This window comes from Lepisosteus platostomus, chromosome 18, assembly GCF_059453375.1.
Source record: "Lepisosteus platostomus isolate fLepPlt1 chromosome 18, fLepPlt1.hap1, whole genome shotgun sequence".
Classification (NCBI taxonomy): domain Eukaryota; kingdom Metazoa; phylum Chordata; class Actinopteri; order Semionotiformes; family Lepisosteidae; genus Lepisosteus; species Lepisosteus platostomus.
In genome coordinates this window covers 17,351,612-17,379,000 of record NC_142628.1, presented here as the reverse complement: position 1 = coordinate 17,379,000, position 27,389 = coordinate 17,351,612, and the positions used below count along the sequence as shown (strand labels likewise).

Sequence of the window (27,389 nt, the reverse complement as noted above, 5' to 3'; positions counted from 1 at the left end):
CTGCGCGTTTGTGTCTGTCTGTCTCTGTATATGTGTGTGTCAGAGCTGGTCTCCCAGTCCTGTTGGTTACCCAGCCAGCACCTGGGTCAGATGGACTCCAGTGGATGACAACAGCTGTCCTGGACTTGAGCTGGACTGATCCTGGAGAACGTCACTGGACGGGTTCTGTTCAGGCAAGAACAACATTCACCCAAGGAGAGCAGTGTAAACTCTGCCAGTTTAATAGGAAGCAAAGACATTTCTGTCAGCTGCCTGACGCAGTATTACAGGAAACTACTGTGAGTATATGAGTCTAGAGACGGACCAGCTGTGCGATGAGTGTGTGTTATTAGCACATGGACGCAGTCTGATTGGTCTGTAATCGCTAGTCTCGTTGTGGCCCCTCCCCTTTCTTCTCAGTGGTGTGTCCTTCCCCGGCGGGGAATTGGACAATTCTCGGCCCCGCCTCCTTTCCGCAGCATCCACCAATCATAGGCTGTCGTCTCTTGCCAACCCTGCGGAGTGACAGTGGGATATTTCCCTCAGAGTTGGTCCTCATGGCTGCTCTCCTGCACCTATCACTGGACAGGTGTCCAGTCCTGAGACCGTGCCAATCTGGTTTTGGCGTTTGCAAACTGATCTTTTATGAATTTTTAGTTCCCCCGAGAAGTTTCACACCCGAATAGAGACAGAAAATGGCACGATCCCAGGTCTAATTGGGTTGAATTGGTCTTTAACGAACTGGACAGCTTCCATGTTTCCGGGCCCCACTTTCAGCCAATAGCAACCCACCTCCTGTAGCATGTGACCACCAGCAACAGCAGAGCCACGCCTCCCGTCACTGCCATCACCGCGGCGACCACGGAGGTCACATGGGGCGAGGGGGCCGTCCCCTTGTCTGAGGGAGGAAGAGGAGGGAGACGCCGTGACTGGAGGGAGGAGAGAAGAGCGACCAGGCTGTCTCACAGGGAGGGGCGATGGCTCACCTGTGCACAGGTGGGACCCCGGCGTGTTGACGCAGGTGTCCGAGGGCGGGCAGGGCGCAGGGAAGCTGGCACACTCGTCAATATCTGAAAGACACAGCACAGCCCTGACAGCGCAGGCTGCGGGTTCAAGCAGGGCGGGCGGGGCCTGGGAGGGCACGGGCTGTACCTTGGCAGGCGGGGGGAGCTGGGCGCCACTGCCCACTGTGGGGGTCACAGGTCACGGAAGGGGAGCCCCGCAGCTGGTAACCACGGCGACACTCGTAGAGGACCGCGGCGCCACAGCGCAGGGAGAAGCCGTGTGCCAGGCGGGGAACCGCGCCGCAGTGGGGGTCTGAGAGGGGGGGTCACCACAGACAGAGCATCAGCAGGCCCTCTCTCCTGTGTCCTCCTCTCCCTCCTCCTCTCCTCTCTCATCTGTGTCCTCCTCTCTCCTCTCTTCACCTGTCCTCCTATCCCTCGCCTCTCTCTCTCCTCTCTCACCTGTGGCCTCCTGTCCCTCTCCTCTCTCACCTGTGTCCTCCTATCCCTCTCCCCTCTGTCTCCTCTCTCTCCTTTCTCTCTCCTCTCTCCTCTCTCACCTTTGTTCTCCTCTCAATTCAGTTCAATTCAAGGTGCTTTATTGGCGTGACCAATGAGTAAAATCAGCGTTGCCAAAGCAAAACAAATACAATTAACATATAAAATCTAGATATTTACAGTACAGACACAGATAAGATAAGAATGTAGTATTCGTATTCCTCAGGCTGGGACAGGAGATCACACACTGTATTATTATTGAGAGACAGGCTCACTGTCTGCTCCTCAGGCTGGGACAGGAGATCACACACTATATTATTATTATTATTGAGAGACGGGCTCACTGTCTGTTCCTCAGGCTGTGATAGGAGATCACACATTGTATTATTATTATTGAGAGACAGGCTCACTGTTCCTCAGGCTGTGACAGGAGATCACACACTGTATTATTATTATTGAGAGACAGGCTCACTGTTCCTCAGGCTGGGACAGGAGATCACACATTGTATTATTATTATTGAGAGACAGGCTCACTGTCTGTTCCTCAGGCTGGGACAGGAGATCACACACTGTATTATTATTATTGAGAGACAGGCTCACTGTTCCTCAGGCTGTGACAGGAGATCACACACTGTATTATTATTTTAGAGAGACAGGCTCACTGTCTGTTCCTCAGGCTGAGACAGGAGATGACATACTGGGCTACCAGTTCAACTGAGTTCTCTACTCCCTCTACAGGTAGGATTGCGAGTAGTGATTCTGGGAGTTTTGGGAATTCTTGGATTAGATTTGTAAATGTAGGGAAGAATGTTCCCAGAATATCTGCCAGAATATCTGTCCTCCTCTCTCTCTCAACTGTGTCCTCCTCTCTCTCTCTCACCTGTGTCCTCCTCTCTCCAGGCAGACAGGTTGAGGCGTGCGATGCTGCTGTGACCACAGGGCAGCAGGGCTCCGTGTGTGAACACATCGGCAGGCACACGCGTGATGTCCGTGTTGTCACAGATGATGCGGGACAGAGAGGCCTTGTGCAGCTCCGCCCTCTGAGCGGCGGTGAACACGTCCTCCTTCTGCCACCAGAACCTGGGGCAGAGAGAGACAGAGGGAGCAGCTGGGACTGGCACTGTTCTCGATGCACGAGCATCTGGAGGTGCTGTATGAGACTTTATTACCAGTGTGCTGCTGTAATACTGTCAGGACACTGGAGCTGTACTGTACACTGTACTGTCAGGACACTAGAGCTGTACTGTACTGTACACTGTACTGTCAGGACACTGGAGCTGTACTGTACACTGTACTGTCAGGACACTAGAGCTGTACTGTACTGTACACTGTACTGTCAGGACACTGGAGCTGTACTGTACACTGTACTGTCAGGACACTGGAGCTGTACTGTACTGTCAGGACACTGGAGCTGTACTGCACTGTACACTGTACTGTCAGGATACTGGAGCTGTACTGTACACTGTACTGTCAGGACACTGGAGCTGTACTGTACACTGTACTGTCAGGACACTGGAGCTGTACTGTACACTGTACTGTCAGGACACTAGAGCTGTACTGTACTGTACACTGTACTGTCAGGACACTGGAGCTGTACTGTACACTGTACTGTCAGGACACTGGAGCTGTACTGTACTGTCAGGACACTGGAGCTGTACTGTACACTGTACTGTCAGGACACTGGAGCTGTACTGTACACTGTACTGTCAGGACACTGGAGCTGTACTGTACTGTACACTGTACTGTCAGGACACTGGAGCTGTACTGTACACTGTACTGTCAGGACACTGGAGCTGTACTGTACTGTCAGGACACTGGAGCTGTACTGCACTGTACACTGTACTGTCAGGATACTGGAGCTGTACTGTACACTGTACTGTCAGGACACTGGAGCTGTACTGCACTGTACACTGTACTGTCAGGACACTGGAGCTGTACTGTACTGTCAGGACACTAGCTCTATACTGTACACTGTACTGTCAGGACACTGGAGCTGTACTGTACTGTCAGGACACTAGCTCTATACTGTACACTGTACTGTCAGGACAGTGGAGCTGTACTGTACTGTCAGGACACTGGAGCTGTACTGTACTGTACTGTCAGGACACTGCTGCTGTACTGTACTGTCAGGACACTGGAGCTGTACTGTACACTGTACTGTCAGGACACTGGAGCTGTACTGTACTGTCAGGACACTGCTGCTGTACTGTACTGTACTGTCAGGACACTGGAGCTGTACTGTACTGTACACTGTACTGTCAGGACACTGGAGCTGTACTGTACACTGTACTGTCAGGACACTGGAGCTGTACTGTACTGTACACTGTACTGACAGTGGTGGTACTGGTGCTGTACTGTCAGTGCTCCACAGGCCCTGTATTACCAGATCGGACCTACAGATGTGCTCACCGGTCTCCATCCCTCAGAGCTCTGAACTGTCGCCCCAGGAGGCAGGCGAGCAGGGGCCCCACTCGGCCCCCAGGGAGGGCTGGCTCAGCGATGGCCCCCACCCACACATCCACATTCTCAGGCGTCCCGTACAGAGAGAGAAGCTTCCTGGACAGGGTGGCACTGCCCAGCACGTGGGCCAGCTCTGTCTCATTGAGAGGCACAGACAGACCACACAGGTGGCGCCATACCCCGTAACCTAGGAGACAGGCCAGGACACATCAGGACTGTCCTGAGAGAGCAGCAGGATCAGAGGTCCCCACACATCAGGACTGTCCTGAGAGAGCAGCAGTGTCAGAGGTCACCACACAGGACTGTCCTGAGAGAGCAGCAGGGTCAGAGGTCCCCACACATCAGGACTGTCCTGAGAGAGCAGCAGGATCAGAGGTCCCCACACATCAGGACTGTCCTGAGAGAGCAGCAGGGTCAGAGGTCATCACACATCAGGACTGTCCTGAGAGAGCAGCAGTGTCAGAGGTCACCACACAGGACTGTCCTGAGAGAGCAGCAGGGTCAGAGGTCCCCACACAGGACTTTCCTGAGAGAGCAGCAGGGTCAGAGGTTATCACACATCAGGACTGTCCTGAGAGAGCAGCAGTGTCAGAGGTCACCACACAGGACTGTCCTGAGAGAGCAGCAGTGTCAGAGGTCACCACACAGGACTGTCCTGAGAGAGCAGCAGGGTCAGAGGTCCCCACACATCAGGACTGTCCTGAGAGAGCAGCAGGGTCAGAGGTCATCACACAGGACTGTCCTGAGAGAGCAGCAGTGTCAGAGGTCACCACACAGGACTGTCCTGAGAGAGCAGCAGTGTCAGAGGTCCCCACACAGGACTGTCCTGAGAGAGCAGCAGGGTCAGAGGTCCCCACACAGGACTGTCCTGAGAGAGCAGCAGGGTCAGAGGTCCCCACACAGGACTTTCCTGAGAGAGCAGCAGGGTCAGAGGTTATCACACATCAGGACTGTCCTGAGAGAGCAGCAGTGTCAGAGGTCATCACACAGGACTGTCCTGAGAGAGCAGCAGGGTCAGAGGTCCCCACACATCAGGACTGTCCTGAGAGAGCAGCAGGATCAGAGGTCCCCACACATCAGGACTGTCCTGAGAGAGCAGCAGGGTCAGAGGTCATCACACATCAGGACTGTCCTGAGAGAGCAGCAGTGTCAGAGGTCACCACACAGGACTGTCCTGAGAGAGCAGCAGGGTCAGAGGTCCCCACACAGGACTTTCCTGAGAGAGCAGCAGGGTCAGAGGTTATCACACATCAGGACTGTCCTGAGAGAGCAGCAGTGTCAGAGGTCACCACACAGGACTGTCCTGAGAGAGCAGCAGTGTCAGAGGTCACCACACAGGACTGTCCTGAGAGAGCAGCAGGGTCAGAGGTCCCCACACATCAGGACTGTCCTGAGAGAGCAGCAGGGTCAGAGGTCATCACACAGGACTGTCCTGAGAGAGCAGCAGTGTCAGAGGTCACCACACAGGACTGTCCTGAGAGAGCAGCAGTGTCAGAGGTCCCCACACAGGACTGTCCTGAGAGAGCAGCAGGGTCAGAGGTCCCCACACAGGACTGTCCTGAGAGAGCAGCAGGGTCAGAGGTCATCACACATCAGGACTGTCCTGAGAGAGCAGCAGGGTCAGAGGTCCCCACACATCAGGACTGTCCTGAGAGAGCAGCAGTGTCAGAGGTCATCACACAGGACTGTCCTGAGAGAGCAGCAGGGTCAGAGGTCCCCACACATCAGGACTGTCCTGAGAGAGCAGCAGGGTCAGAGGTCCCCACACAGGACTGTCCTGAGAGAGCAGCAGTGTCAGAGGTCCCCACACAGGACTGTCCTGAGAGAGCAGCAGGGTCAGAGGTCATCACACAGGACTGTCCTGAGAGAGCAGCAGTGTCAGAGGTCATCACACATCAGGACTGTCCTGAGAGAGCAGCAGGGTCAGAGGTCCCCACACATCAGGACTGTCCTAAGAGAGCAGCAGGGTCAGAGGTCACCACACATCAGGACTGTCCTGAGAGAGCAGCAGGGTCAGAGGTCCCCACACATCAGGACTGTCCTGAGAGAGCAGCAGGGTCAGAGGTCCCCACACAGGACTGTCCTGAGAGAGCAGCAGGGTCAGAGGTCATCACACATCAGGACTGTCCTGAGAGAGCAGCAGGGTCAGAGGTCATCACACATCAGGACTGTCCTGAGAGAGCAGCAGGGTCAGAGGTCATCACACATCAGGACTGTCCTGAGAGAGCAGCAGGGTCAGAGGTCATCACACATCAGGACTGTCCTGAGAGGGCAGCAGGGTCAGAGGTCCCCACACATCAGGACTGTCCTGAGAGAGCAGCAGGGTCAGAGGTCATCACACATCAGGACTGTCCTGAGAGAGCAGCAGGGTCAGAGGTCCCCACACATCAGGACTGTCCTGAGAGAGCAGCAGGGTCAGAGGTCCCCACACATCAGGACTGTCCTGAGAGAGCAGCAGGGTCAGAGGTCCCCACACAGGACTGTCCTGAGAGAGCAGCAGGGTCAGAGGTCATCACACAGGACTGTCCTGAGAGAGCAGCAGTGTCAGAGGTCACCACACAGGACTGTCCTGAGAGAGCAGCAGTGTCAGAGGTCACCACACAGGACTGTCCTGAGAGAGCAGCAGGGTCAGAGGTCCCCACACATCAGGACTGTCCTGAGAGAGCAGCAGGGTCAGAGGTCCCCACACAGGACTGTCCTGAGAGAGCAGCAGGGTCAGAGGTCATCACACATCAGGACTGTCCTGAGAGAGCAGCAGGGTCAGAGGTCCCCACACAGGACTGTCCTGAGAGAGCAGCAGGGTCAGAGGTCCCCACACAGGACTGTCCTGAGAGAGCAGCAGGGTCAGAGGTCATCACACATCAGGACTGTCCTGAGAGGGCAGCAGGGTCAGAGGTCATCACACAGGACTGTCCTGAGAGAGCAGCAGGGTCAGAGGTCCCCACACCTCAGGACTGTCCTGAGAGAGCAGCAGGGTCAGAGGTCATCACACAGGACTGTCCTGAGAGAGCAGCAGGGTCAGAGGTCATCACAGATCAGGACTGTCCTGAGAGAGCAGCAGGGTCAGAGGTCCCCACACATCAGGACTGTTCTGAGAGAGCAGCAGGGTCAGAGGTCCCCACACAGGACTGTCCTGAGAGAGCAGCAGGGTCAGAGGTCATCACACATCAGGACTGTCCTGAGAGAGCAGCAGGGTCAGAGGTCATCACACATCAGGACTGTCCTGAGAGAGCAGCAGTGTCAGAGGTCACCACACAGGACTGTCCTGAGAGAGCAGCAGGGTCAGAGGTCCCCACACAGGACTGTCCTGAGAGAGCAGCAGGGTCAGAGGTCCCCACACAGGACTGTCCTGTCCTGAGAGAGCAGCAGGGTCAGAGGTCATCACACATCAGGACTGTCCTGAGAGGGCAGCAGTGTCAGAGGTCATCAAACATCAGGACTGTCCTGAGAGGGCAGCAGGGTCAGAGGTCATCACACAGGACTGTCCTGAGAGAGCAGCAGGGTCAGAGGTCCCCACACATCAGGACTGTCCTGAGAGAGCAGCAGGGACAGAGGTCATCAGACAGGACTGTCCTGAGAGAGCAGCAGGGTCAGAGGTCATCAGACAGGACTGTCCTGAGAGAGCAGCAGGGTCAGAGGTCATCACACAGGACTGTCCTGAGAGAGCAGCAGTGTCAGAGGTCACCACACAGGACTGTCCTGAGAGAGCAGCAGTGTCAGAGGTCATCACACAGGACTGTCCTGAGAGAGCAGCAGTGTCAGAGGTCACCACACAGGACTGTCCTGAGAGAGCAGCAGTGTCAGAGGTCACCACACAGGACTGTCCTGAGAGAGCAGCAGGGTCAGAGGTCCCCACACATCAGGACTGTCCTGAGAGAGCAGCAGGGTCAGAGGTCACCACACATCAGGACTGTCCTGAGAGAGCAGCAGGGTCAGAGGTCATCACACATCAGAACTGTCCTGAGAGAGCAGCAGGGTCAGAGGTCCCCACACAGGACTGTCCTGAGAGAGCAGCAGGGTCAGAGGTCATCACACATCAGAACTGTCCTGAGAGAGCAGCAGGGTCAGAGGTCCCCACACAGGACTGTCCTGAGAGAGCAGCAGGGTCAGAGGTCATCACACATCAGAACTGTCCTGAGAGAGCAGCAGGGTCAGAGGTCATCACACATCAGGACTGTCCTGAGAGAGCAGCAGGGTCAGAGGTCCCCACACAGGACTGTCCTGAGAGAGCAGCAGGGTCAGAGGTCATCACACATCAGGACTGTCCTGAGAGAGCAGCAGGGTCAGAGGTCATCACACAGGACTGTCCTGAGAGAGCAGCAGGGTCAGAGGTCCCCACACATCAGGACTGTCCTGAGAGAGCAGCAGGGTCAGAGGTCATCACACAGGACTGTCCTGAGAGAGCAGCAGGGTCAGAGGTCACCACACAGGACTGTCCTGAGAGAGCAGCAGGGTCAGAGGTTATCACACATCAGGACTGTCTTGAGAGAGCAGCAGGGTCAGAGGTCATCACACAGGACTGTCTTGAGAGAGCAGCAGGGTCAGAGGTCATCACACAGGACTGTCCTGAGAGAGCAGCAGGGTCAGAGGTCATCACACATCAGGACTGTGCTGAGGGAGGAGCTCCCCCAGGAGTGGGCAGGCATGAGGGTCAGAGGTCAGTTTGGCAGAGTACCGGGGAGCCCGTGGTCGCGCCCTCGCTGCAGGTTCAGAGCGCCCAGGTCGAGCGCCAGCCCACCCTGAGCCTGGAACAGCCTCTCGGTCAGCTCCTCCACCATCATCTGGCTGGGGGTCTGCAGCTTCGCCCGGGCCACCAGCATCCCACGCAGCACGGGGGCAATACCACCTGGGGCAACAGGAGACGGAACAACTGAGAGGCACAGGGTATCTTCCCCCCAGTACTGGCAGAGCTCCAGTACAGTGTTCAGGGCTCTTAGACAGCAACAGGGGGTCCTACCCTCCTGTGAGCAGAGACTGTACAGTGTTCAGGGCTCTTAGACAGCAACAGGGGATCCTACCCTCCTGTGAGCAGAGACTGTAATAATAATAATAATAATAATAAACTTTATTTTATATAGCGCCTTTAAAGGTGGCTTCTCAAAGCGCTTTACAGGATGACAATAACAATAAATAAGAAAATTTCACAAGACAGGACACAATTATAATTACAACAATACAACAATAACAATAGAGGAGACCGTGGAAGATGGTATTAAGAAGAGCAGAGGGGTGAAGAATGGAACCAGTTAAGTAAAGGCTTTTCTGAAGAAGAAGGTTTTGAGTCTGGATTTGAAGGAGTTTAGAGAAGGTGACTCTCTAATATCCTTGGGCAAAGAGTTCCAGAGCTTGGGGGCATAGCAGGAGAAGGCCCTTTCGCCCATACAATGTATACGAGCTTGGGGGACAGTAAGGAGGGCAGAATTTGAAGAGCGGAGGTTGCGAGGTGGGGAGTAGGGCGATAAAAGTTCAGACAGGTATTGAAGTGCCAAGCCATGTAAAGCCTTGTAGGTGAGCATGAGGATTTTAAAGTCTACGCGGAATTTGACCGGAAGCCAGTGCAAGGACTCCAGGATAGGAGTAATGTGAACACTTGCACTAGACCTGGTCAGGATTCTGGCTGCTGAATTTTGGACATACTGCAGCTTGTTCAGAGTAGATTTAGATACCCCAGGGAGCAGAGCATTGCAGTAGTCAATTCGAGAGAATACAAATATGTTGATCAGCTTTTCAGCCACAGTTAATGATAGCATAGGGCGTAGTCTTGCGATATTTCTAAGGTGAAAAAAAGATGTTTTGACAGTATGCTGTACATGTGGGTCGAATGTTAAGCCAGAATCGAATATAACCCCAAGGTTTTTCAATTTTGATTGGAGCTCAAGTACAGAGCCATCTACAGACAGGGTTACAGGCCTGGCTTTACGAAGTTGATGGGGGGTACCAATAAGCATGACTTCAGTCTTGTCACAGTTAAGATGAAGGAAGTTTTGAGTCATCCAAATTTTTATGTCAGAGATGCAATTAGATAGAATAGAGACAGCCACATCAGTGTCGGGTTTGGTATGGATGTATATTTGAGTATCGTCACCGTAAAAATGAAAGCTGAGGCCATGTGATCTTACAGTGTTCAGGGCTCTTAGACAGCAACAGGGGATCCTACCCTCCTGTGAGCAGAGACTGTACAGTGTTCAGGGCTCTTAGACAGCAACAGGGGATCCTACCCTCCTGTGAGCAGAGACTGTACAGAGTTTAGGGTAATTAGTTTAAGGGTGCCCTACCCTCCTCTGAGGAGGACTGTACAGTGGTCAGGGCGTCCTACCCTCCTTTATGATCCTCCAGGAGGAGAAGAGTGACTGGTGGAGCAGCAGGCTGGGGTGGGCGGAGCTGGGGGCGTAGTTGTCGTCGAGCCGCAGGACGACGGGCTGGACGGTCACATGGGCAAACCGGAAGGCTGCGGTGGCGAACACATTGGCAATGCGCGGGTCGGTCTGCTCGCTGTACCCCGCATACACAGGCAGGAGGCGCTGGTGGGCTTCACGTCCCAGGATCCTCGGCAAATACTGATCCCATGTCAACACCTCACAGAGAGAGCAGGAGGAGTGAGAGAGGGAGATTCACAGAGAGAGCAGGAGTGAGAGAGGCAGATTCACAGAGAGAGCAGGAGGAGTGAGAGAGGCAGATTCACAGAGAGCAGGAGGAGTGAGAGAGGCAGATTCACAGAGAGCAGGAGTGAGAGAGGGAGATTCACAGAGAGAGCAGGAGTGAGAGAGGGAGATTCACAGAGAGCAGGAGGAGTGAGAGAGGCAGATTCACAGAGAGCAGGAGGAGTGAGAGAGGCAGATTCACAGAGAGAGCAGGAGTGAGAGAGGGAGATTCACAGAGAGCAGGAGTGAGAGAGGGAGATTCACAGAGAGAGCAGGAGTGAGAGAGGGAGATTCACAGAGAGCAGGAGGAGTGAGAGAGGCAGATTCACAGAGAGAGCAGGAGTGAGAGAGGCAGATTCACAGAGAGAGCAGGAGTGAGAGAGGGAGATTCACAGAGAGCAGGAGTGAGAGAGGGAGATTCACAGAGAGAGCAGGAGTGAGAGAGGGAGATTCACAGAGAGCAGGAGGAGTGAGAGAGGCAGATTCACAGAGAGAGCAGGAGTGAGAGAGGCAGATTCACAGAGAGAGCAGGAGTGAGAGAGGGAGATTCACAGAGAGCAGGAGTGAGAGAGGGAGATTCACAGAGAGAGCAGGAGTGAGAGAGGGAGATTCACAGAGAGCAGGAGGAGTGAGAGAGGCAGATTCACAGAGAGCAGGAGTGAGAGAGGCAGATTCACAGAGAGAGCAGGAGTGAGAGAGGGAGATTCACAGAGAGCAGGAGTGAGAGAGGGAGATTCACAGAGAGAGCAGGAGTGAGAGAGGGAGATTCACAGAGAGCAGGAGGAGTGAGAGAGGCAGATTCACAGAGAGAGCAGGAGTGAGAGAGGCAGATTCACAGAGAGAGCAGGAGTGAGAGAGGGAGATTCACAGAGGAGAGGAGGAGTGAGAGAGGCAGATTCACAGAGAGCAGGAGGAGTGAGAGAGGCAGATTCACAGAGAGCAGGAGGAGTGAGAGAGGCAGATTCACAGAGAGCAGGAGGAGTGAGAGAGGCAGATTCACAGAGAGAGCAGGAGTGAGAGAGGGAGATTCACAGAGAGAGCAGGAGTGAGAGAGGGAGATTCACAGAGAGCAGGAGGAGTGAGAGAGGCAGATTCACAGAGAGAGCAGGAGTGAGAGAGGGAGATTCACAGAGAGAGCAGGAGTGAGAGAGGCAGATTCACAGAGAGCAGGAGGAGTGAGAGAGGCAGATTCACAGAGAGAGCAGGAGTGAGAGAGGGAGATTCACAGAGGAGAGGAGGAGTGAGAGAGGCAGATTCACAGAGAGCAGGAGGAGTGAGAGAGGGAGATTCACAGAGAGCAGGAGTGAGAGAGGGAGATTCACAGAGAGAGCAGGAGTGAGAGAGGCAGATTCACAGAGAGCAGGAGGAGTGAGAGAGGCAGATTCACAGAGAGAGCAGGAGTGAGAGAGGGAGATTCACAGAGAGCAGGAGTGAGAGAGGCAGATTCACAGAGAGCAGGAGGAGTGAGAGAGGCAGATTCACAGAGAGCAGGAGGAGTGAGAGAGGCAGATTCACAGAGAGTAGGAGGAGTGAGAGAGGCAGATTCACAGAGAGAGCAGGAGTGAGAGAGGGAGATTCACAGAGAGAGCAGGAGTGAGAGAGGGAGATTCACAGAGAGAGCAGGAGAGAGAGGGAGATTCACAGAGAGAGCAGGAGTGAGAGAGGCAGATTCACAGAGAGCAGGAGGAGTGAGAGAGGCAGATTCAAAGAGAGAGCAGGAGTGAGAGAGGGAGATTCACAGAGAGTAGGAGGAGTGAGAGAGGCAGATTCACAGAGAGAGCAGGAGTGAGAGAGGGAGATTCACAGAGAGAGCAGGAGTGAGAGAGGCAGATTCACAGAGAGCAGGAGGAGTGAGAGAGGCAGATTCACAGAGAGAGCAGGAGTGAGAGAGGGAGATTCACAGAGGAGAGGAGGAGTGAGAGAGGCAGATTCACAGAGAGCAGGAGGAGTGAGAGAGGCAGATTCACAGAGAGAGCAGGAGTGAGAGAGGGAGATTCACAGAGAGAGCAGGAGTGAGAGAGGGAGATTCACAGAGAGAGCAGGAGTGAGAGAGGGAGATTCACAGAGAGAGCAGGAGTGAGAGAGGGAGATTCACAGAGAGCAGGAGGAGTGAGAGAGGCAGATTCACAGAGAGCAGGAGGAGTGAGAGAGGCAGATTCACAGAGAGAGCAGGAGTGAGAGAGGGAGATTCACAGAGAGAGCAGGAGTGAGAGAGGCAGATTCACAGAGAGCAGGAGGAGTGAGAGAGGCAGATTCACAGAGAGAGCAGGAGTGAGAGAGGGAGATTCACAGAGAGCAGGAGGAGTGAGAGAGGCAGATTCACAGAGAGCAGGAGGAGTGAGAGAGGCAGATTCACAGAGAGAGCAGGAGTGAGAGAGGGAGATTCACAGAGAGCAGGAGTGAGAGAGGGAGATTCACAGAGAGAGCAGGAGTGAGAGAGGGAGATTCACAGAGAGCAGGAGGAGTGAGAGAGGCAGATTCACAGAGAGAGCAGGAGTGAGAGAGGCAGATTCACAGAGAGAGCAGGAGTGAGAGAGGGAGATTCACAGAGGAGAGGAGGAGTGAGAGAGGCAGATTCACAGAGAGCAGGAGGAGTGAGAGAGGCAGATTCACAGAGAGCAGGAGGAGTGAGAGAGGCAGATTCACAGAGAGCAGGAGGAGTGAGAGAGGCAGATTCACAGAGAGAGCAGGAGTGAGAGAGGGAGATTCACAGAGAGAGCAGGAGTGAGAGAGGGAGATTCACAGAGAGCAGGAGGAGTGAGAGAGGCAGATTCACAGAGAGAGCAGGAGTGAGAGAGGGAGATTCACAGAGAGAGCAGGAGTGAGAGAGGCAGATTCACAGAGAGCAGGAGGAGTGAGAGAGGCAGATTCACAGAGAGAGCAGGAGTGAGAGAGGGAGATTCACAGAGGAGAGGAGGAGTGAGAGAGGCAGATTCACAGAGAGCAGGAGGAGTGAGAGAGGGAGATTCACAGAGAGCAGGAGTGAGAGAGGGAGATTCACAGAGAGAGCAGGAGTGAGAGAGGCAGATTCACAGAGAGCAGGAGGAGTGAGAGAGGCAGATTCACAGAGAGAGCAGGAGTGAGAGAGGGAGATTCACAGAGAGCAGGAGTGAGAGAGGCAGATTCACAGAGAGCAGGAGGAGTGAGAGAGGCAGATTCACAGAGAGCAGGAGGAGTGAGAGAGGCAGATTCACAGAGAGTAGGAGGAGTGAGAGAGGCAGATTCACAGAGAGAGCAGGAGTGAGAGAGGGAGATTCACAGAGAGAGCAGGAGTGAGAGAGGGAGATTCACAGAGAGAGCAGGAGAGAGAGGGAGATTCACAGAGAGAGCAGGAGTGAGAGAGGCAGATTCACAGAGAGCAGGAGGAGTGAGAGAGGCAGATTCAAAGAGAGAGCAGGAGTGAGAGAGGGAGATTCACAGAGAGTAGGAGGAGTGAGAGAGGCAGATTCACAGAGAGAGCAGGAGTGAGAGAGGGAGATTCACAGAGAGAGCAGGAGTGAGAGAGGCAGATTCACAGAGAGCAGGAGGAGTGAGAGAGGCAGATTCACAGAGAGAGCAGGAGTGAGAGAGGGAGATTCACAGAGGAGAGGAGGAGTGAGAGAGGCAGATTCACAGAGAGCAGGAGGAGTGAGAGAGGCAGATTCACAGAGAGAGCAGGAGTGAGAGAGGGAGATTCACAGAGAGAGCAGGAGTGAGAGAGGGAGATTCACAGAGAGAGCAGGAGTGAGAGAGGGAGATTCACAGAGAGAGCAGGAGTGAGAGAGGGAGATTCACAGAGAGCAGGAGGAGTGAGAGAGGCAGATTCACAGAGAGCAGGAGGAGTGAGAGAGGCAGATTCACAGAGAGAGCAGGAGTGAGAGAGGGAGATTCACAGAGAGCAGGAGTGAGAGAGGGAGATTCACAGAGAGAGCAGGAGTGAGAGAGGGAGATTCACAGAGAGCAGGAGGAGTGAGAGAGGCAGATTCACAGAGAGAGCAGGAGTGAGAGAGGCAGATTCACAGAGAGAGCAGGAGTGAGAGAGGGAGATTCACAGAGGAGAGGAGGAGTGAGAGAGGCAGATTCACAGAGAGCAGGAGGAGTGAGAGAGGCAGATTCACAGAGAGCAGGAGGAGTGAGAGAGGCAGATTCACAGAGAGCAGGAGGAGTGAGAGAGGCAGATTCACAGAGAGAGCAGGAGTGAGAGAGGGAGATTCACAGAGAGAGCAGGAGTGAGAGAGGGAGATTCACAGAGAGCAGGAGGAGTGAGAGAGGCAGATTCACAGAGAGAGCAGGAGTGAGAGAGGGAGATTCACAGAGAGAGCAGGAGTGAGAGAGGCAGATTCACAGAGAGCAGGAGGAGTGAGAGAGGCAGATTCACAGAGAGAGCAGGAGTGAGAGAGGGAGATTCACAGAGGAGAGGAGGAGTGAGAGAGGCAGATTCACAGAGAGCAGGAGGAGTGAGAGAGGGAGATTCACAGAGAGCAGGAGTGAGAGAGGGAGATTCACAGAGAGAGCAGGAGTGAGAGAGGCAGATTCACAGAGAGCAGGAGGAGTGAGAGAGGCAGATTCACAGAGAGAGCAGGAGTGAGAGAGGGAGATTCACAGAGAGCAGGAGTGAGAGAGGCAGATTCACAGAGAGCAGGAGGAGTGAGAGAGGCAGATTCACAGAGAGCAGGAGGAGTGAGAGAGGCAGATTCACAGAGAGTAGGAGGAGTGAGAGAGGCAGATTCACAGAGAGAGCAGGAGTGAGAGAGGGAGATTCACAGAGAGAGCAGGAGTGAGAGAGGGAGATTCACAGAGAGAGCAGGAGAGAGAGGGAGATTCACAGAGAGAGCAGGAGTGAGAGAGGCAGATTCACAGAGAGCAGGAGGAGTGAGAGAGGCAGATTCAAAGAGAGAGCAGGAGTGAGAGAGGGAGATTCACAGAGAGTAGGAGGAGTGAGAGAGGCAGATTCACAGAGAGAGCAGGAGTGAGAGAGGGAGATTCACAGAGAGAGCAGGAGTGAGAGAGGCAGATTCACAGAGAGCAGGAGGAGTGAGAGAGGCAGATTCACAGAGAGAGCAGGAGTGAGAGAGGGAGATTCACAGAGGAGAGGAGGAGTGAGAGAGGCAGATTCACAGAGAGCAGGAGGAGTGAGAGAGGCAGATTCACAGAGAGAGCAGGAGTGAGAGAGGGAGATTCACAGAGAGCAGGAGGAGTGAGAGAGGCAGATTCACAGAGAGAGCAGGAGTGAGAGAGGGAGATTCACAGAGAGAGCAGGAGTGAGAGAGGGAGATTCATGGAGAGGAGGAGGAGTGAGAGAGGCAGATTCATGGAGAGGAGGAGGAGTGAGAGAGGCAGATTCACAGAGAGAGCAGGAGTGAGAGAGGGAGATTCACAGAGAGCAGGAGGAGTGAGAGAGGCAGATTCATGGAGAGGAGGAGGAGGGGGAGAGGCAGATTCAGAGACAGAGAGAGAGAGGAATGAGAAGATTGATAGCGAGAGGGAGAGGAGCAGGGCGATGGACACAGCAAGAGGGAGGACACCTGGTGTATAGCGCCCACGATCTTCCTGGCCTCCTGGTACAGCGTGCCTGGGCTCCAGTGCGGGTTGAGCTCGTGCAGGGCGAGCCCCAGCCGGTTGTGCTCCCGCAGGAAGAGCGTGTGCAGAGCCAGCATGCCCAGGTGCTCGTTGGCGCGGGAGTCTCCTGGGGGAGAGCGAGAGGGGGAGGGCGGGTCAGGGCGGGGGCGCGCAGCAGGGGCAGCGGCGGGGGAGCGGTCAGTACCGGCCATGAAGCAGGACGAGCCGTTGCGGGGGGCGGAGGGCGGCGCGCAGGCGTCTGGCAGGCCGGGGGGCCGGGGCAGGAAGGGCAGGAGGGGGCGGCCCAGGTCGGACACGCGGGCGTTCACCGTCAGCAGCCCCTGGGGGGACCCCCGGTCGCGCAGCTGGGCGGCCAGCGAGGGGGCGCTGCCGTACACCATGCTGGCGTCCACGAAGGCGGTGATGGCGTTCAGCTGCTCGCGCGGCCACGGCGTCACCGGGGCAACCCCATCTGGGCCCCCAGGGGTACAGCTCGGAGCCGAGCGGAAGAACGGGAGACAGCCCTCGAGACTGGAGCGCGGATCAGAGAGAGGGACCTGGGAGAGACACTCCAGGACATGAACACTGCACTGAGAGAGAGAGGGGTTCATACAGACACACTGACTGGACACCCCAGTACATTAACACTGCACTGAGAGAGAGGGGTTAATACAGACACACTGACTGGACACTCCAGTACATGAACACTGCACTGAGAGAGAGAGGGGTTCATACAGACACACTGACTGGACACTCCAGTACATTAACACTGCACTGAGAGAGAGAGGGGTTCATACACACACACTGACTGGACACTCCAGTACATTAACACTGCACTGAGAGAGAGAGGGGTTAATACAGACACACTGACTGGACACTCCAGTACATGAACACTGCACTGAGAGAGAGAGGGGTTCATACACACACACTGACTGGACACTCCAGTACATTAACACTGCACTGAGAGAGAGAGGAGTTCATACAGACACACTGACTGGACACTCCAGTACATGAACACTGCACTGAGAGAGAGGGGTTCATACAGACACACTGACTGGACACTCCAGTACATTAACACTGCACTGAGAGAGAGGGGTTCATACAGACACACTGACTGGACACTCCAGTACATGAACACTGCACTGAGAGAGAGAGGGGTTCATACAGACACACTGACTGGACACTCCAGTACATGAACACTGCACTGAGAGAGAGAGGGGTTCATACAGACACACTGACTGGACACTCCAGTACATTAACACTGCACTGAGAGAGAGGGGTTCATACAGACACACTGACTGGACACTCCAGTCCATGAACACTGCACTGAGAGAGAGGGGGGTTAATACACACACACTGACTGGACACTCCAGTACATTAACACTGCACTGAGAGAGAGGGGTTAATACAGACACACTGACTGGACACTCCAGTACATTAACACTGCACTGGGAGAGAGAGGGGTTAATACAGACACACTGACTGGACACTCCAGTACATTAACACTGCACTGAGAGAGAGGGGTTAATACAGACACACTGACTGGACACTCCAGTACATTAACACTGCACTGGGAGAGAGAGGGGTTAATACAGACACACTGACTGGACACTCCAGTACATGAACACTGCACTGAGAGAGAGGGGTTCATACACACACACTGACTGGACACTCCAGTACATTAACACTGCACTGAGAGAGAGAGGGGTTCATACAGACACACTGACTGGACACTCCAGTACATTAACACTGCACTGAGAGAGAGAGGGGTTCATACAGACACACTGACTGGACACTCCAGTACATTAACACTGAAGGGATGGAGAGTGAGAGAAAGGATGTTTTTAATACCTTTATGGGGAAACATGGGCTGTTTTGGCTGCAGGTATGAGCACAGTCTGCCCCAGACAGGAAGTCTGCTGTGCTGCCGCTCTGGGGGGTCAAGTCCAGGTCATGGTCAATCCACTGGCCCCATTCCACCAGCACCTGGGTCAGCGAGTCCAGAGAGATCTCCTCATTGGGTGTGTGGAGCACCAGCTGGGAGACCTGTCTGACCTGCAGAGACGAGGCAACACTGGGGCTGAGTCTGGACCTTCAGTTAGCCTGTGACTGTGCCATACACTCCACTTTACCGCACTAGAACACACAACAGCACTAGAATACACAGCACTAGAATACACTGTGCAATAAAGGGCACTGTCCACTATACAAGAAATACAAGGCACTTTATAATTCACCACACTGCAGTAGCGTACACTGCACTGTACGAGGAATACAGTGCACAGTGTGTGGACTACAGTACACAGTGTGCTGGGAACAGTGTTCAGTGTGTGGAGCACTGTGCACTGTGTGGAGTACAGTGTGTAGAGCACTGTGCACAATGTGTGGAGTACAGTACAGAATGTGTTGGGAACAGTGTTCAGTGTGTTGAGCACTGTGCACTGTGTGTGGAGTACAGTGTGTGGAGTACTGTGCAGTATGTGTGGAGTACAGTACACAATGTGTTGGGAACAGTGTTCAGTGTGTTGAGCACTGTGCACTGTGTGTGGAGTATAGTGTACAGTGTGTGGAGTACAGTGTACAGTGTATGGAGTACAGTACACAGTGTGTTGGGAACAGTGTTCAGTGTGTTGAGCACTGTGCACTGTGTGTGGAGTACAGTGTGTGGAGTACAGTGTACAGTGTGAGGAGTATAGTACACAGTGTGCTGGGAACAGTGTTCAGTGTGTGGAGCACTGTGCACTGTGTGTGGAGTACAGTACACAGTGTGTGGAGTACAGTACACAGTGTGTTGGGAACAGTGTTCAGTGTGTGGAGCACTGTGCACAATGTGTGGAGTACAGTACAGAATGTGTTGGGAACAGTGTTCAGTGTGTTGAGCACTGTGCACTGTGTGTGGAGTATAGTGTACAGTGTGTGGAGTACAGTACACAGTGTGTGGAGTACAGTGTACAGTGTATGGAGTACAGGACACAGTGTGTTGGGAACAGTGTTCAGTGTGTTGAGCACTGTGCACTGTGTGTGGAGTACAGTGTGTGGAGTACAGTGTACAGTGTATGGAGTATAGTACACAGTGTGTGGAGTACAGTGTACAGTGTGTGGAGTATAGTACACAGTGTGTTGGGAACAGTGTTCAGTGTGTGGAGCACTGTGCACTGTGTGTGGAGTACAGTGTACAGTGTGTGGAGTATAGTACACAGTGTGCTGGGAACAGTGTTCAGTGTGTGGAGCACTGTGCACTGTGTGTGGAGTACAGTGTACAGTGTGTGGAGTACAGTACACAGTGTGTGGAGTACAGTGTACAGTGTATGGAGTACAGTACACAGTGTGCTGGGAACAGTGTTCAGTGTGTGGAGCACTGTGCACTGTGTGTGGAGTACAGTGTGTGGAGTACAGTGTGTGGAGTACAGTGTACAGTGTGCGGAGCACTGTGCACTGTGTGTGGAGTACAGTGTTCAGTGTGTGGAGCACTGTGCACTGTGTGTGGAGTACAGTGTACAGTGTGTGGAGTACAGTACACAGTGTGTGGAGTACAGTGTACAGTGTATGGAGTACAGTACACAGTGTGCTGGGAACAGTGTTCAGTGTGTGGAGCACTGTGCACTGTGTGTGGAGTACAGTGTACAGTGTGTGGAGTATAGTACACAGTGTGCTGGGAACAGTGTTCAGTGTGTTGAGCACTGTGCACTGTGTGTGGAGTACAGTGTACAGTGTGTGGAGTATAGTACACAGTGTGCTGGGAACAGTGTTCAGTGTGTGGAGCACTGTGCACTGTGTGTGGAGTACAGTGTGTGGAGTACAGTGTACAGTGTGTGGAGTATAGTACACAGTGTGCTGGGAACAGTGTTCAGTGTGTTGAGCACTGTGCACTGTGTGTGGAGTACAGTGTACAGTGTGTGGAGTATAGTACACAGTGTGCTGGGAACAGTGTTCAGTGTGTTGAGCACTGTACACAGTGTGTGGAGTACAGTGTACAGTGTATGGAGTACAGTACACAGTGTGCTGGGAACAGTGTTCAGTGTGTGGAGCACTGTGCACTGTGTGTGGAGTACAGTGTACAGTGTGTGGAGTATAGTACACAGTGTGCTGGCAACAGTGTTCAGTGTGTGGAGCACTGTGCACTGTGTGTGGAGTACAGTGTACAGTGTGTGGAGTATAGTACACAGTGTGCTGGGAACAGTGTTCAGTGTGTTGAGCACTGTGCACTGTGTGTGGAGTACAGTGTACAGTGTGTGGAGTATAGTACACAGCGTGCTGGGAACAGTGTTCAGTGTGTGGAGCACTGTGCACTGTGTGTGGAGTACAGTGTACAGTGTGTGGAGTATAGTACACAGTGTGCTGGGAACAGTGTTCAGTGTGTTGAGCACTGTGCACTGTGTGTGGAGTACAGTGTACAGTGTGTGGAGTATAGTACACAGTGTGCTGGGAACAGTGTTCAGTGTGTTGAGCACTGTGCACTGTGTGTGGAGTAGAGTGTACAGTGTGTGGAGTACAGTACACAGTGTGTTGGGAACAGTGTTCAGTGTGTGGAGCACTGTGCACTGTGTGTGGAGTATAGTGTACAGTGTGTGGAGTACAGTACACAGTGTGTGGAGTACAGTGTACAGTGTATGGAGTACAGTACACAGTGTGTTGGGAACAGTGTTCAGTGTGTGGAGCACTGTGCACTATTTGTGGAGTACAGTACACAGTGTGTTGGGAACAGTGTTCAGTGTGTGGAGCACTGTGCACTGTGTGTGGAGTACAGTGTATGGAGTACAGTACACAGTGTGTTGGGAACAGTGTTCAGTGTGTGGAGCACAGTGCATTTTTTCAGTGTCATATGTTGCCAGATGAAAAGAACCTGATCTCTGGTGTTGCACACTGATGAAGACGGGCTTGGCAGACGTGTTCGAAGTCTTGAGAGCTCTGGACAGCAGTAAAGCTAATGGGCTCGAGAATGAGCAGGGAACCCTGGGGCTGGGACACAGGTACAGGCTGGGTCATTTCTGATTCGCTGACGAGAATGAAGCGCGCTCGTTTAAACTCGGCTGTCACGTGGAGTGGCTGCGGGCAGCTGGCGTGTTCCTCTTCCCCCGTGCAGACGCCCGCTGTCTCCCGGTCCGCTCAGGGGTCCAGCGAGCCGAGGGGAGGAGCGTTCTTACCGGGGGCAGGGGGTGTCCGTTGTAGCGGTGCTGGGGGTCCCAGCTGCGGGGGGCGCTGCGACCGTCCTCGTACTGTGCTGGCAGCCAGCGAGCGTAGGGGGTGTTGGCCGCACCCCAGCGGGGGTGCTTCCTGCTCGGGGTCAGAGGTCACAGGTCAGACAGGTCACAGCAGAGCAAGGAGCAATATTAATTATCACACTGTCAATAGCATTGATCAAACAAGGCGAGGCCATGATCATTGCCGTTACTGCTAGAATATTGATAAACAATTTTAACAATATTACTCCTGTTAATACTTCCATTATTAATAGTGTCAAGTTCATGAATACAACTGGAATTGCACTAAAAATGTAATAACAGCATCAAGATTATAGCAGCAATTTTAATACTTATGTAGTACTCATGAGATGATAATTGTAGGACTGATGCTACTGATTGTAATTAGTATTGTTGCAATTCATATTCAAGGGTATGATACTAGGGAAAAATATACAAGGGTAATTGTGCAGCTGTTGTACTGTTGTGTAGCTGTGTAGATACACAGCTGTACATGTTCTTCATCTCTATAACTTCTGATGTCACCAGGGAAAGGGACAGGGTTATTTTACTCTAAAAACCAACTCTTCCAGTTTCTGGTAGTATGTCCCTACCAAGATGGCTCACCAGACTGATCAAGATAGTTTCAAGATGGCTTCCACCTGAAAAGGCTGTATCTGCCATCAAGAGATCAGGAATCATCTGTGTGCCCTGGCCAGCCTGTATAAGCCGAATATGGAGGATGTGGCTGCCTGCTAGCTGCTTGGTGGTGACTATGAGCTGCTTCTGCTGCTGCTGTACTTGTGTGAGTGGTGTTTCCTGGGGCTGAAGAGCTGTCCTGCTGTCCAGGTACAGTTGCACTGCCCGGAGAAGTACTAAACGTGGACCCAAGAGTGAGGAGTTGGTTCGTTTTGCTTTAAGACAAGTCCTGGAATTTCATGTGGCTGAAGAATCCAGTATCACCACACTTTCTGTTGATGGTCACTGCAGTAAGCAGTGTGTTTGAAAGTGCTGAGTACCAGTCTGAGTTGTGCAGTTGTGTACCTGTTGTTGCACTCTCCTGTGATGTAGTGGTAGCGGTCTGAGTTGTGCCGTTGTGTACCTATTGTTGCACTCTCCTGTGATGGAGTGGTACGGGTCTGAGTTGTGTAGCTGTGCAGTTGTGGACCTGTTGTTGCACTCTCCTGTGATGGAGCGAAACCAGTCTGAGTTGTGTAGTTGTGTACCTGTTGTTGCACTCTCCTGTGATGGAGCGGTACCGGTCTGAGAGACAGTCTGTCTCGCACTGCAGGGGCTGGAGCTCGGACAAGCAGCCTGTTGCCTCGGCAACTGTCTCCATGTCTTGGGTACTGAGCATCTCTGAGAGAAGAACCAACAGGTTACTACTGCACTGAGAACAGGGCCCACACTGCTGGAGAGAGAGAGAGCTGGTCCTGAGGCTCACTGACCTGAGCCACACCGACACTAACCAGCATCAGGACAGCACTGCTAGAGCACCACAACTCAGACTCAACCACATCACAGCACAGATCAAACAGCAATATCTCACACACTGGGATACACACACACAAACACAACATAAACTGGAATGCTACAGAACCCTAAACAGACAATACACACTAGCCGAATATTTGACCAAGATAAGAAACAGACCCTGATGAAGTACAGGCTCACTGACCACAGCCTGGCCATAGAAACTGGGCGACACAGGCAGACCTGGCTGCCCAGAGGGGACAGGCTGTGCTCCCACTGCCAGCGGGGAGAAATAGAGACAGAGGTGCACTTCCTACTGCACTGTGACAGACACTCTGGGATTAGAGAAACATTCTTCCTTAAATTCAGAAATCTAGTCCCAGAGTTCCCACACCTGCCAGAATCACAACGGGTCCCAATCCTACTGGGAGAGGGAGGAGGGAACTCAGTTGAACTGGCAGCCCAGTATGTGATCTCCTGTCACAGCCTGAGGAACAGTGAGCCTGTCTCCCAATAATGCTCCAGCCGCCTACAGTATATGTCAGTATTTTATAATATGTCTTTGTAAATGTCTGTAGATTTAATTTTACTTTTATTTATTTTTTTGTTCCATGTTAATTTTATTATTTTTATTTGCTTTGGCAACACTGATTGTACCCATCGGTCATGCTAATGAAGCACCTTGAGCTGAATTGAATTGAGAGGGGGAACGGGGCCCCCACACTGCTGGGGAGAGGGAGGGGGAACAGAGCCCCCACACTGCTGGAGAGAGAGAGGGGGAACAGAGCCCCCACACTGCTGGAGAGAGAGAGGGGGAACGGGGCCCCCACACTGCTGGAGAGAGGGAGGGGGAACAGGGCCACCACACTGCTGGAGAGAGAGAGGGGGGAGGAACAGGGCCCCCACACTGCTGGAGAGAGAGAGAGAGAGGGGGAACAGGGCCCCCACACTGCTGGAGAGAGAGAGAGAGAGGGGGAACAGGGCCCCCACACTGCTGGAGAGAGAGAGAGAGGGGGGGAACAGGGCCCCCACACTGCTGGAGAGAGGGAGAGAGGGGGAACAGGGCCCCCACACTGCTGGAGAGAGGGAGGGGGGGGGAATGGGGAGAGAGAGGGGATCAAGGGCAGTAATGGAGGTGGAGGGGTAGCTCCACACTGGATAGCACTGCCAGTACCGGAGATGTGGGTCAGGTTGGACGCCTGCAGACCCTGTGTGTACACCATCTCCCGGATCAGCTCCACAGTGTTCTCCAGGAACTCGGCTGCCTGCACCTGGGCCTGTGTCTCCGGGCCCGGTTGCTTGAACAGGGACAGCAGGTCGCTGGGCTGGACTGAGCCCTGGGTCAGAGACACTTTCATCCTGAGAGGGAGACACAGTACCAGGATTTAATTCATACAGTGTGTGATCTCCTGTCCCAGCCTGAGGAACAGTGAGCCTGTCTCTCAATAATAATAAGAGAGTGTGTGATCTCCTGTCCCAGCCTGAGGAACAGACAGTGAGCCTGTCTCTCAATAATAATAATACAGTGTGTGATCTCCTGTCCCAGCCTGAGGAACAGACAGTGAGCCTGTCTCTCAATAATAATAATACAGTGTGTGATCTGTCACAGCCTGAGGAACAGTGAGCCTGTCTCTCAATAATAATAAAAGCGTGTGATCTCCTGTTCCAGCCTGAGGAACAGCGAGCCTGTCTCTCAATAATAATAATAATAATAATAATAATAATAATAATAATAATAATAATACAGTGTATGATCTCCTCACAGCCTGAGGAACATTGAGCCTGTCTCTCAATAATAATAATACAGTGTGATCTCTGTCCCAGCCTGAGGAACAGTGAGCCTGTATCTCAATAATAATAATACAGTGTGTGTGATCTCCTGTCCCAGCCTGAGGAACAGACGGTGAGCCTGTCTCTCAATAATAATTATACAGTGTGTGATCTCCTGTCCCAGCCTGAGGAACAGACAGTGAACCTGTCTCTCAATAATATTGAGACAGGTTCACTGTCTGTTCCTCAGGCTGGGACAGGAGATCACACACTGTATTATTATTGAGAGATCGGTCTGTGATCTCCTGTCACAACCTGAGGAACACACAGCCTGTCTCTCAATAATAATAGTGTGTGATCTCCTGTCCCAGCCTGAGGAAAAGTGAGCATGTCTCTCAATAATAATACAGTGTGTGATCTCCTGTCCCAGCCTGAGGAACAGACAGTGAACCTGTCTCTCAATAATAATACAGTGTGTGATCTCTTGTCCCAACCTGAGGAACAGTGAGCCTGTCTCTCAATAATAATAATACAGTGTGTGATCTCCTGTACCAGCCTGAGGAACAGACAGTGAGCCTGTCTCTCAATAATAATAATACAGTGTGTGATCTCCTGTCACAGCCTGAGGAACAGACAGTGAGCCCGTCTCTCAATAATAATAATACAGTGTGTCTCAGCCTGAGGAACAATGAGCCTGTCTTTCAATAATGCTCTCGCCAGTGTAAGTGTGCCCAGTGTCTCTCAGTTCTCCAGCTGTCTCTCACCTCTCGCCAGTGTGAGTGTATGCAGCGTCTATCAGTTCTCCAGCTCTCCTGAGGGCCTCGGCCACAAAGTGGCTCCCCGGTCTCGCGCCCCCTGCTGGAGACACAACCGCATATCCGCTTTAACACTGCGACACTAGAGCACGGACAGGAGACATGTGACCAATCAGAGGCCTCTGGGTGTGTCAGCTGACCTGGAGGCAAGTGTGAGGGTATGTCCACGGCAGCAGGAAGTGGCAGGTCAAAGGTCACCGCAAGCCTCAGGATGAGAAGCACAAGGAAGATCTGAAAAGAAAGGGCTGTTGATGAGGCAGGAGAAGTGCGAGCCCGTGCTCCTGCAGCACTGTCAGCGGTCTGCCGAGTTGCTCTTACCATCTCTGCAGTGTCCAGCAGCGTCTCTCGCAGAGCGCTGGGGCTCAGTCCGTGTGTCTCGCTGCTCGGAGAGGGTTATATACCGGCTGAGAGGAGAGGAGTGTCCAGATGTGTCTCTCGCAGAGCGCTGGGGCTCAGTCCGTGTGTCTCGCTGCTCGGAGAGGGGTTATATACCGGCTGAGAGGAGAGGAGTGTCCAGATGTGTCTCTCGCAGAGCGCTGGGGCTCAGTCCGTGTGTCTCGCTGCTCGGAGAGGGTTATATACCGGCTGAGAGGAGAGGAGTGTCCAGATGTGTCTCTCGCAGAGCGCTGGGGCTCAGTCCGTGTGTCTCGCTGCTCGGAGAGGGTTATATACCGGCTGAGAGGAGAGGAGTGTCCAGATGTGTCTCTCGCAGAGCGCTGGGGCTCAGTCCGTGTGTCTCGCTGCTCGGAGAGGGGTTATATACCGGCTGAGAGGAGAGGAGTGTCCAGATGTGTCTCTCGCAGAGCGCTGGGGCTCAGTCCGTGTGTCTCGCTGCTCGGAGAGGGGTTATATACCGGCTGAGAGGAGAGGAGTGTCCAGATGTGTCTATCGCAGAGCGCTGGGGCTCAGTCCGTGTGTCTTCGCTCGGAGAGGGGTTATATACCGGCTGAGAGGAGAGGAGTGTCCAGCAGTGTCTCTCGCAGAGCGCTGGGGCTCAGTCCGTGTGTCTCGCTGCTCGGAGAGGGGTTATATACCGGCTGAGAGGAGAGGAGTGTCCAGATGTGTCTCTCGCAGAGCGCTGGGGCTCAGTCCGTGTGTCTTCGCTCGGAGAGGGGTTATATACCGGCTGAGAGGAGAGGAGTGTCCAGATGTGTCTCTCGCAGAGCGCTGGGGCTCAGTCTGTGTGTCTTCGCTTGGAGAGGGTTATATACTGGAATGTCCAGCATCTTCTTATCTGTGCCTCTGGGGTTTCCAGGTGCATTTGTGATGTACCTGCCTGCTCTGCAGGGCCAATCTGATTGGCTGGGACCCAGGGTGCCGATCACCTGGAGAGGGATGAAGAGAAGGAGGAGGAGGAGGGGTGGACGTTCTGACCTTGAGTCTTCGCTGGCTGTCTTTGATCTCACAGGTGTGCTTCTGCAGCGGAACTGAGAGCTGTCTTTCAGCTCCAGGCTCTGCTTGCCAACGGCCAGACTGATGCCACCCCAGTGTTAATACGACTGCTGCGGTTTGTCTCATTTATTAGTATTATTTTTATCCTTCCCCTTGTGAAGTTTTGTGTATCAGTTGCCAATATGTATTTAGGGTCAGGGTCAGTGTGTAGGGGTCAGTTTGTAGGGGTCAGGGTCAGTGTGTAGGGGTCAGTGTGTAGGGATCAGTGTGTAGTGTCAGGGTCAGTGTGTGTCAGTTGCTCAGCCTCTCTGATTATCACTGGGTTATAACCCATGACCCCCCTCCACCACAACCTGGATCCCCTTAACACTGGAGTGTTAATCTGTATGTGGACTGAGAGAGGAGAGGGAGAGGGAGGGAGAGAGAGTATTAAAGTATTGGCTACACCTAAAAAACTGTGACCAAAATTCCTACCACCACAAAGCCCTGCTGAGCCAAGAGCTGAGCCCAAAACAGAGCCCCCTGAGCCAGCTGGTCCTGAGGCTCACTGACCTGAGCCACACCGACACTAACCAGCATCAGGACAGCACTGCTAGAGCACCACAACTCAGACTCAACCACATCACAGCACAGATCAAA

General features: G+C 53.3%; 1 protein-coding gene across 1 annotated transcript; it reads right to left on the bottom strand.

The window, feature by feature from the left end:
* Nucleotides 1-210: 210 nt before the first annotated feature.
* epx (eosinophil peroxidase) lies at nt 211-27,179 on the bottom strand. Its single transcript, XM_088611876.1, has 18 exons — nt 25,677-27,179; nt 25,499-25,589; nt 25,308-25,401; nt 23,948-24,132; nt 23,604-23,683; nt 22,527-22,771; nt 21,265-21,394; nt 17,972-18,175; nt 16,326-16,677; nt 16,087-16,247; nt 10,258-10,516; nt 8,617-8,787; nt 3,891-4,128; nt 2,362-2,561; nt 1,132-1,296; nt 966-1,049; nt 772-877; nt 211-494 (listed from the first exon to the last, which is right to left on the bottom strand). The coding sequence occupies exons 1-18, from the start codon at nt 25,677-25,679 to the stop codon at nt 365-367; spliced, it is 2,898 nt and encodes a 965-aa protein (XP_088468002.1). The 5' UTR covers nt 25,680-27,179; the 3' UTR covers nt 211-364.
* Nucleotides 27,180-27,389: the final 210 nt, after the last annotated feature.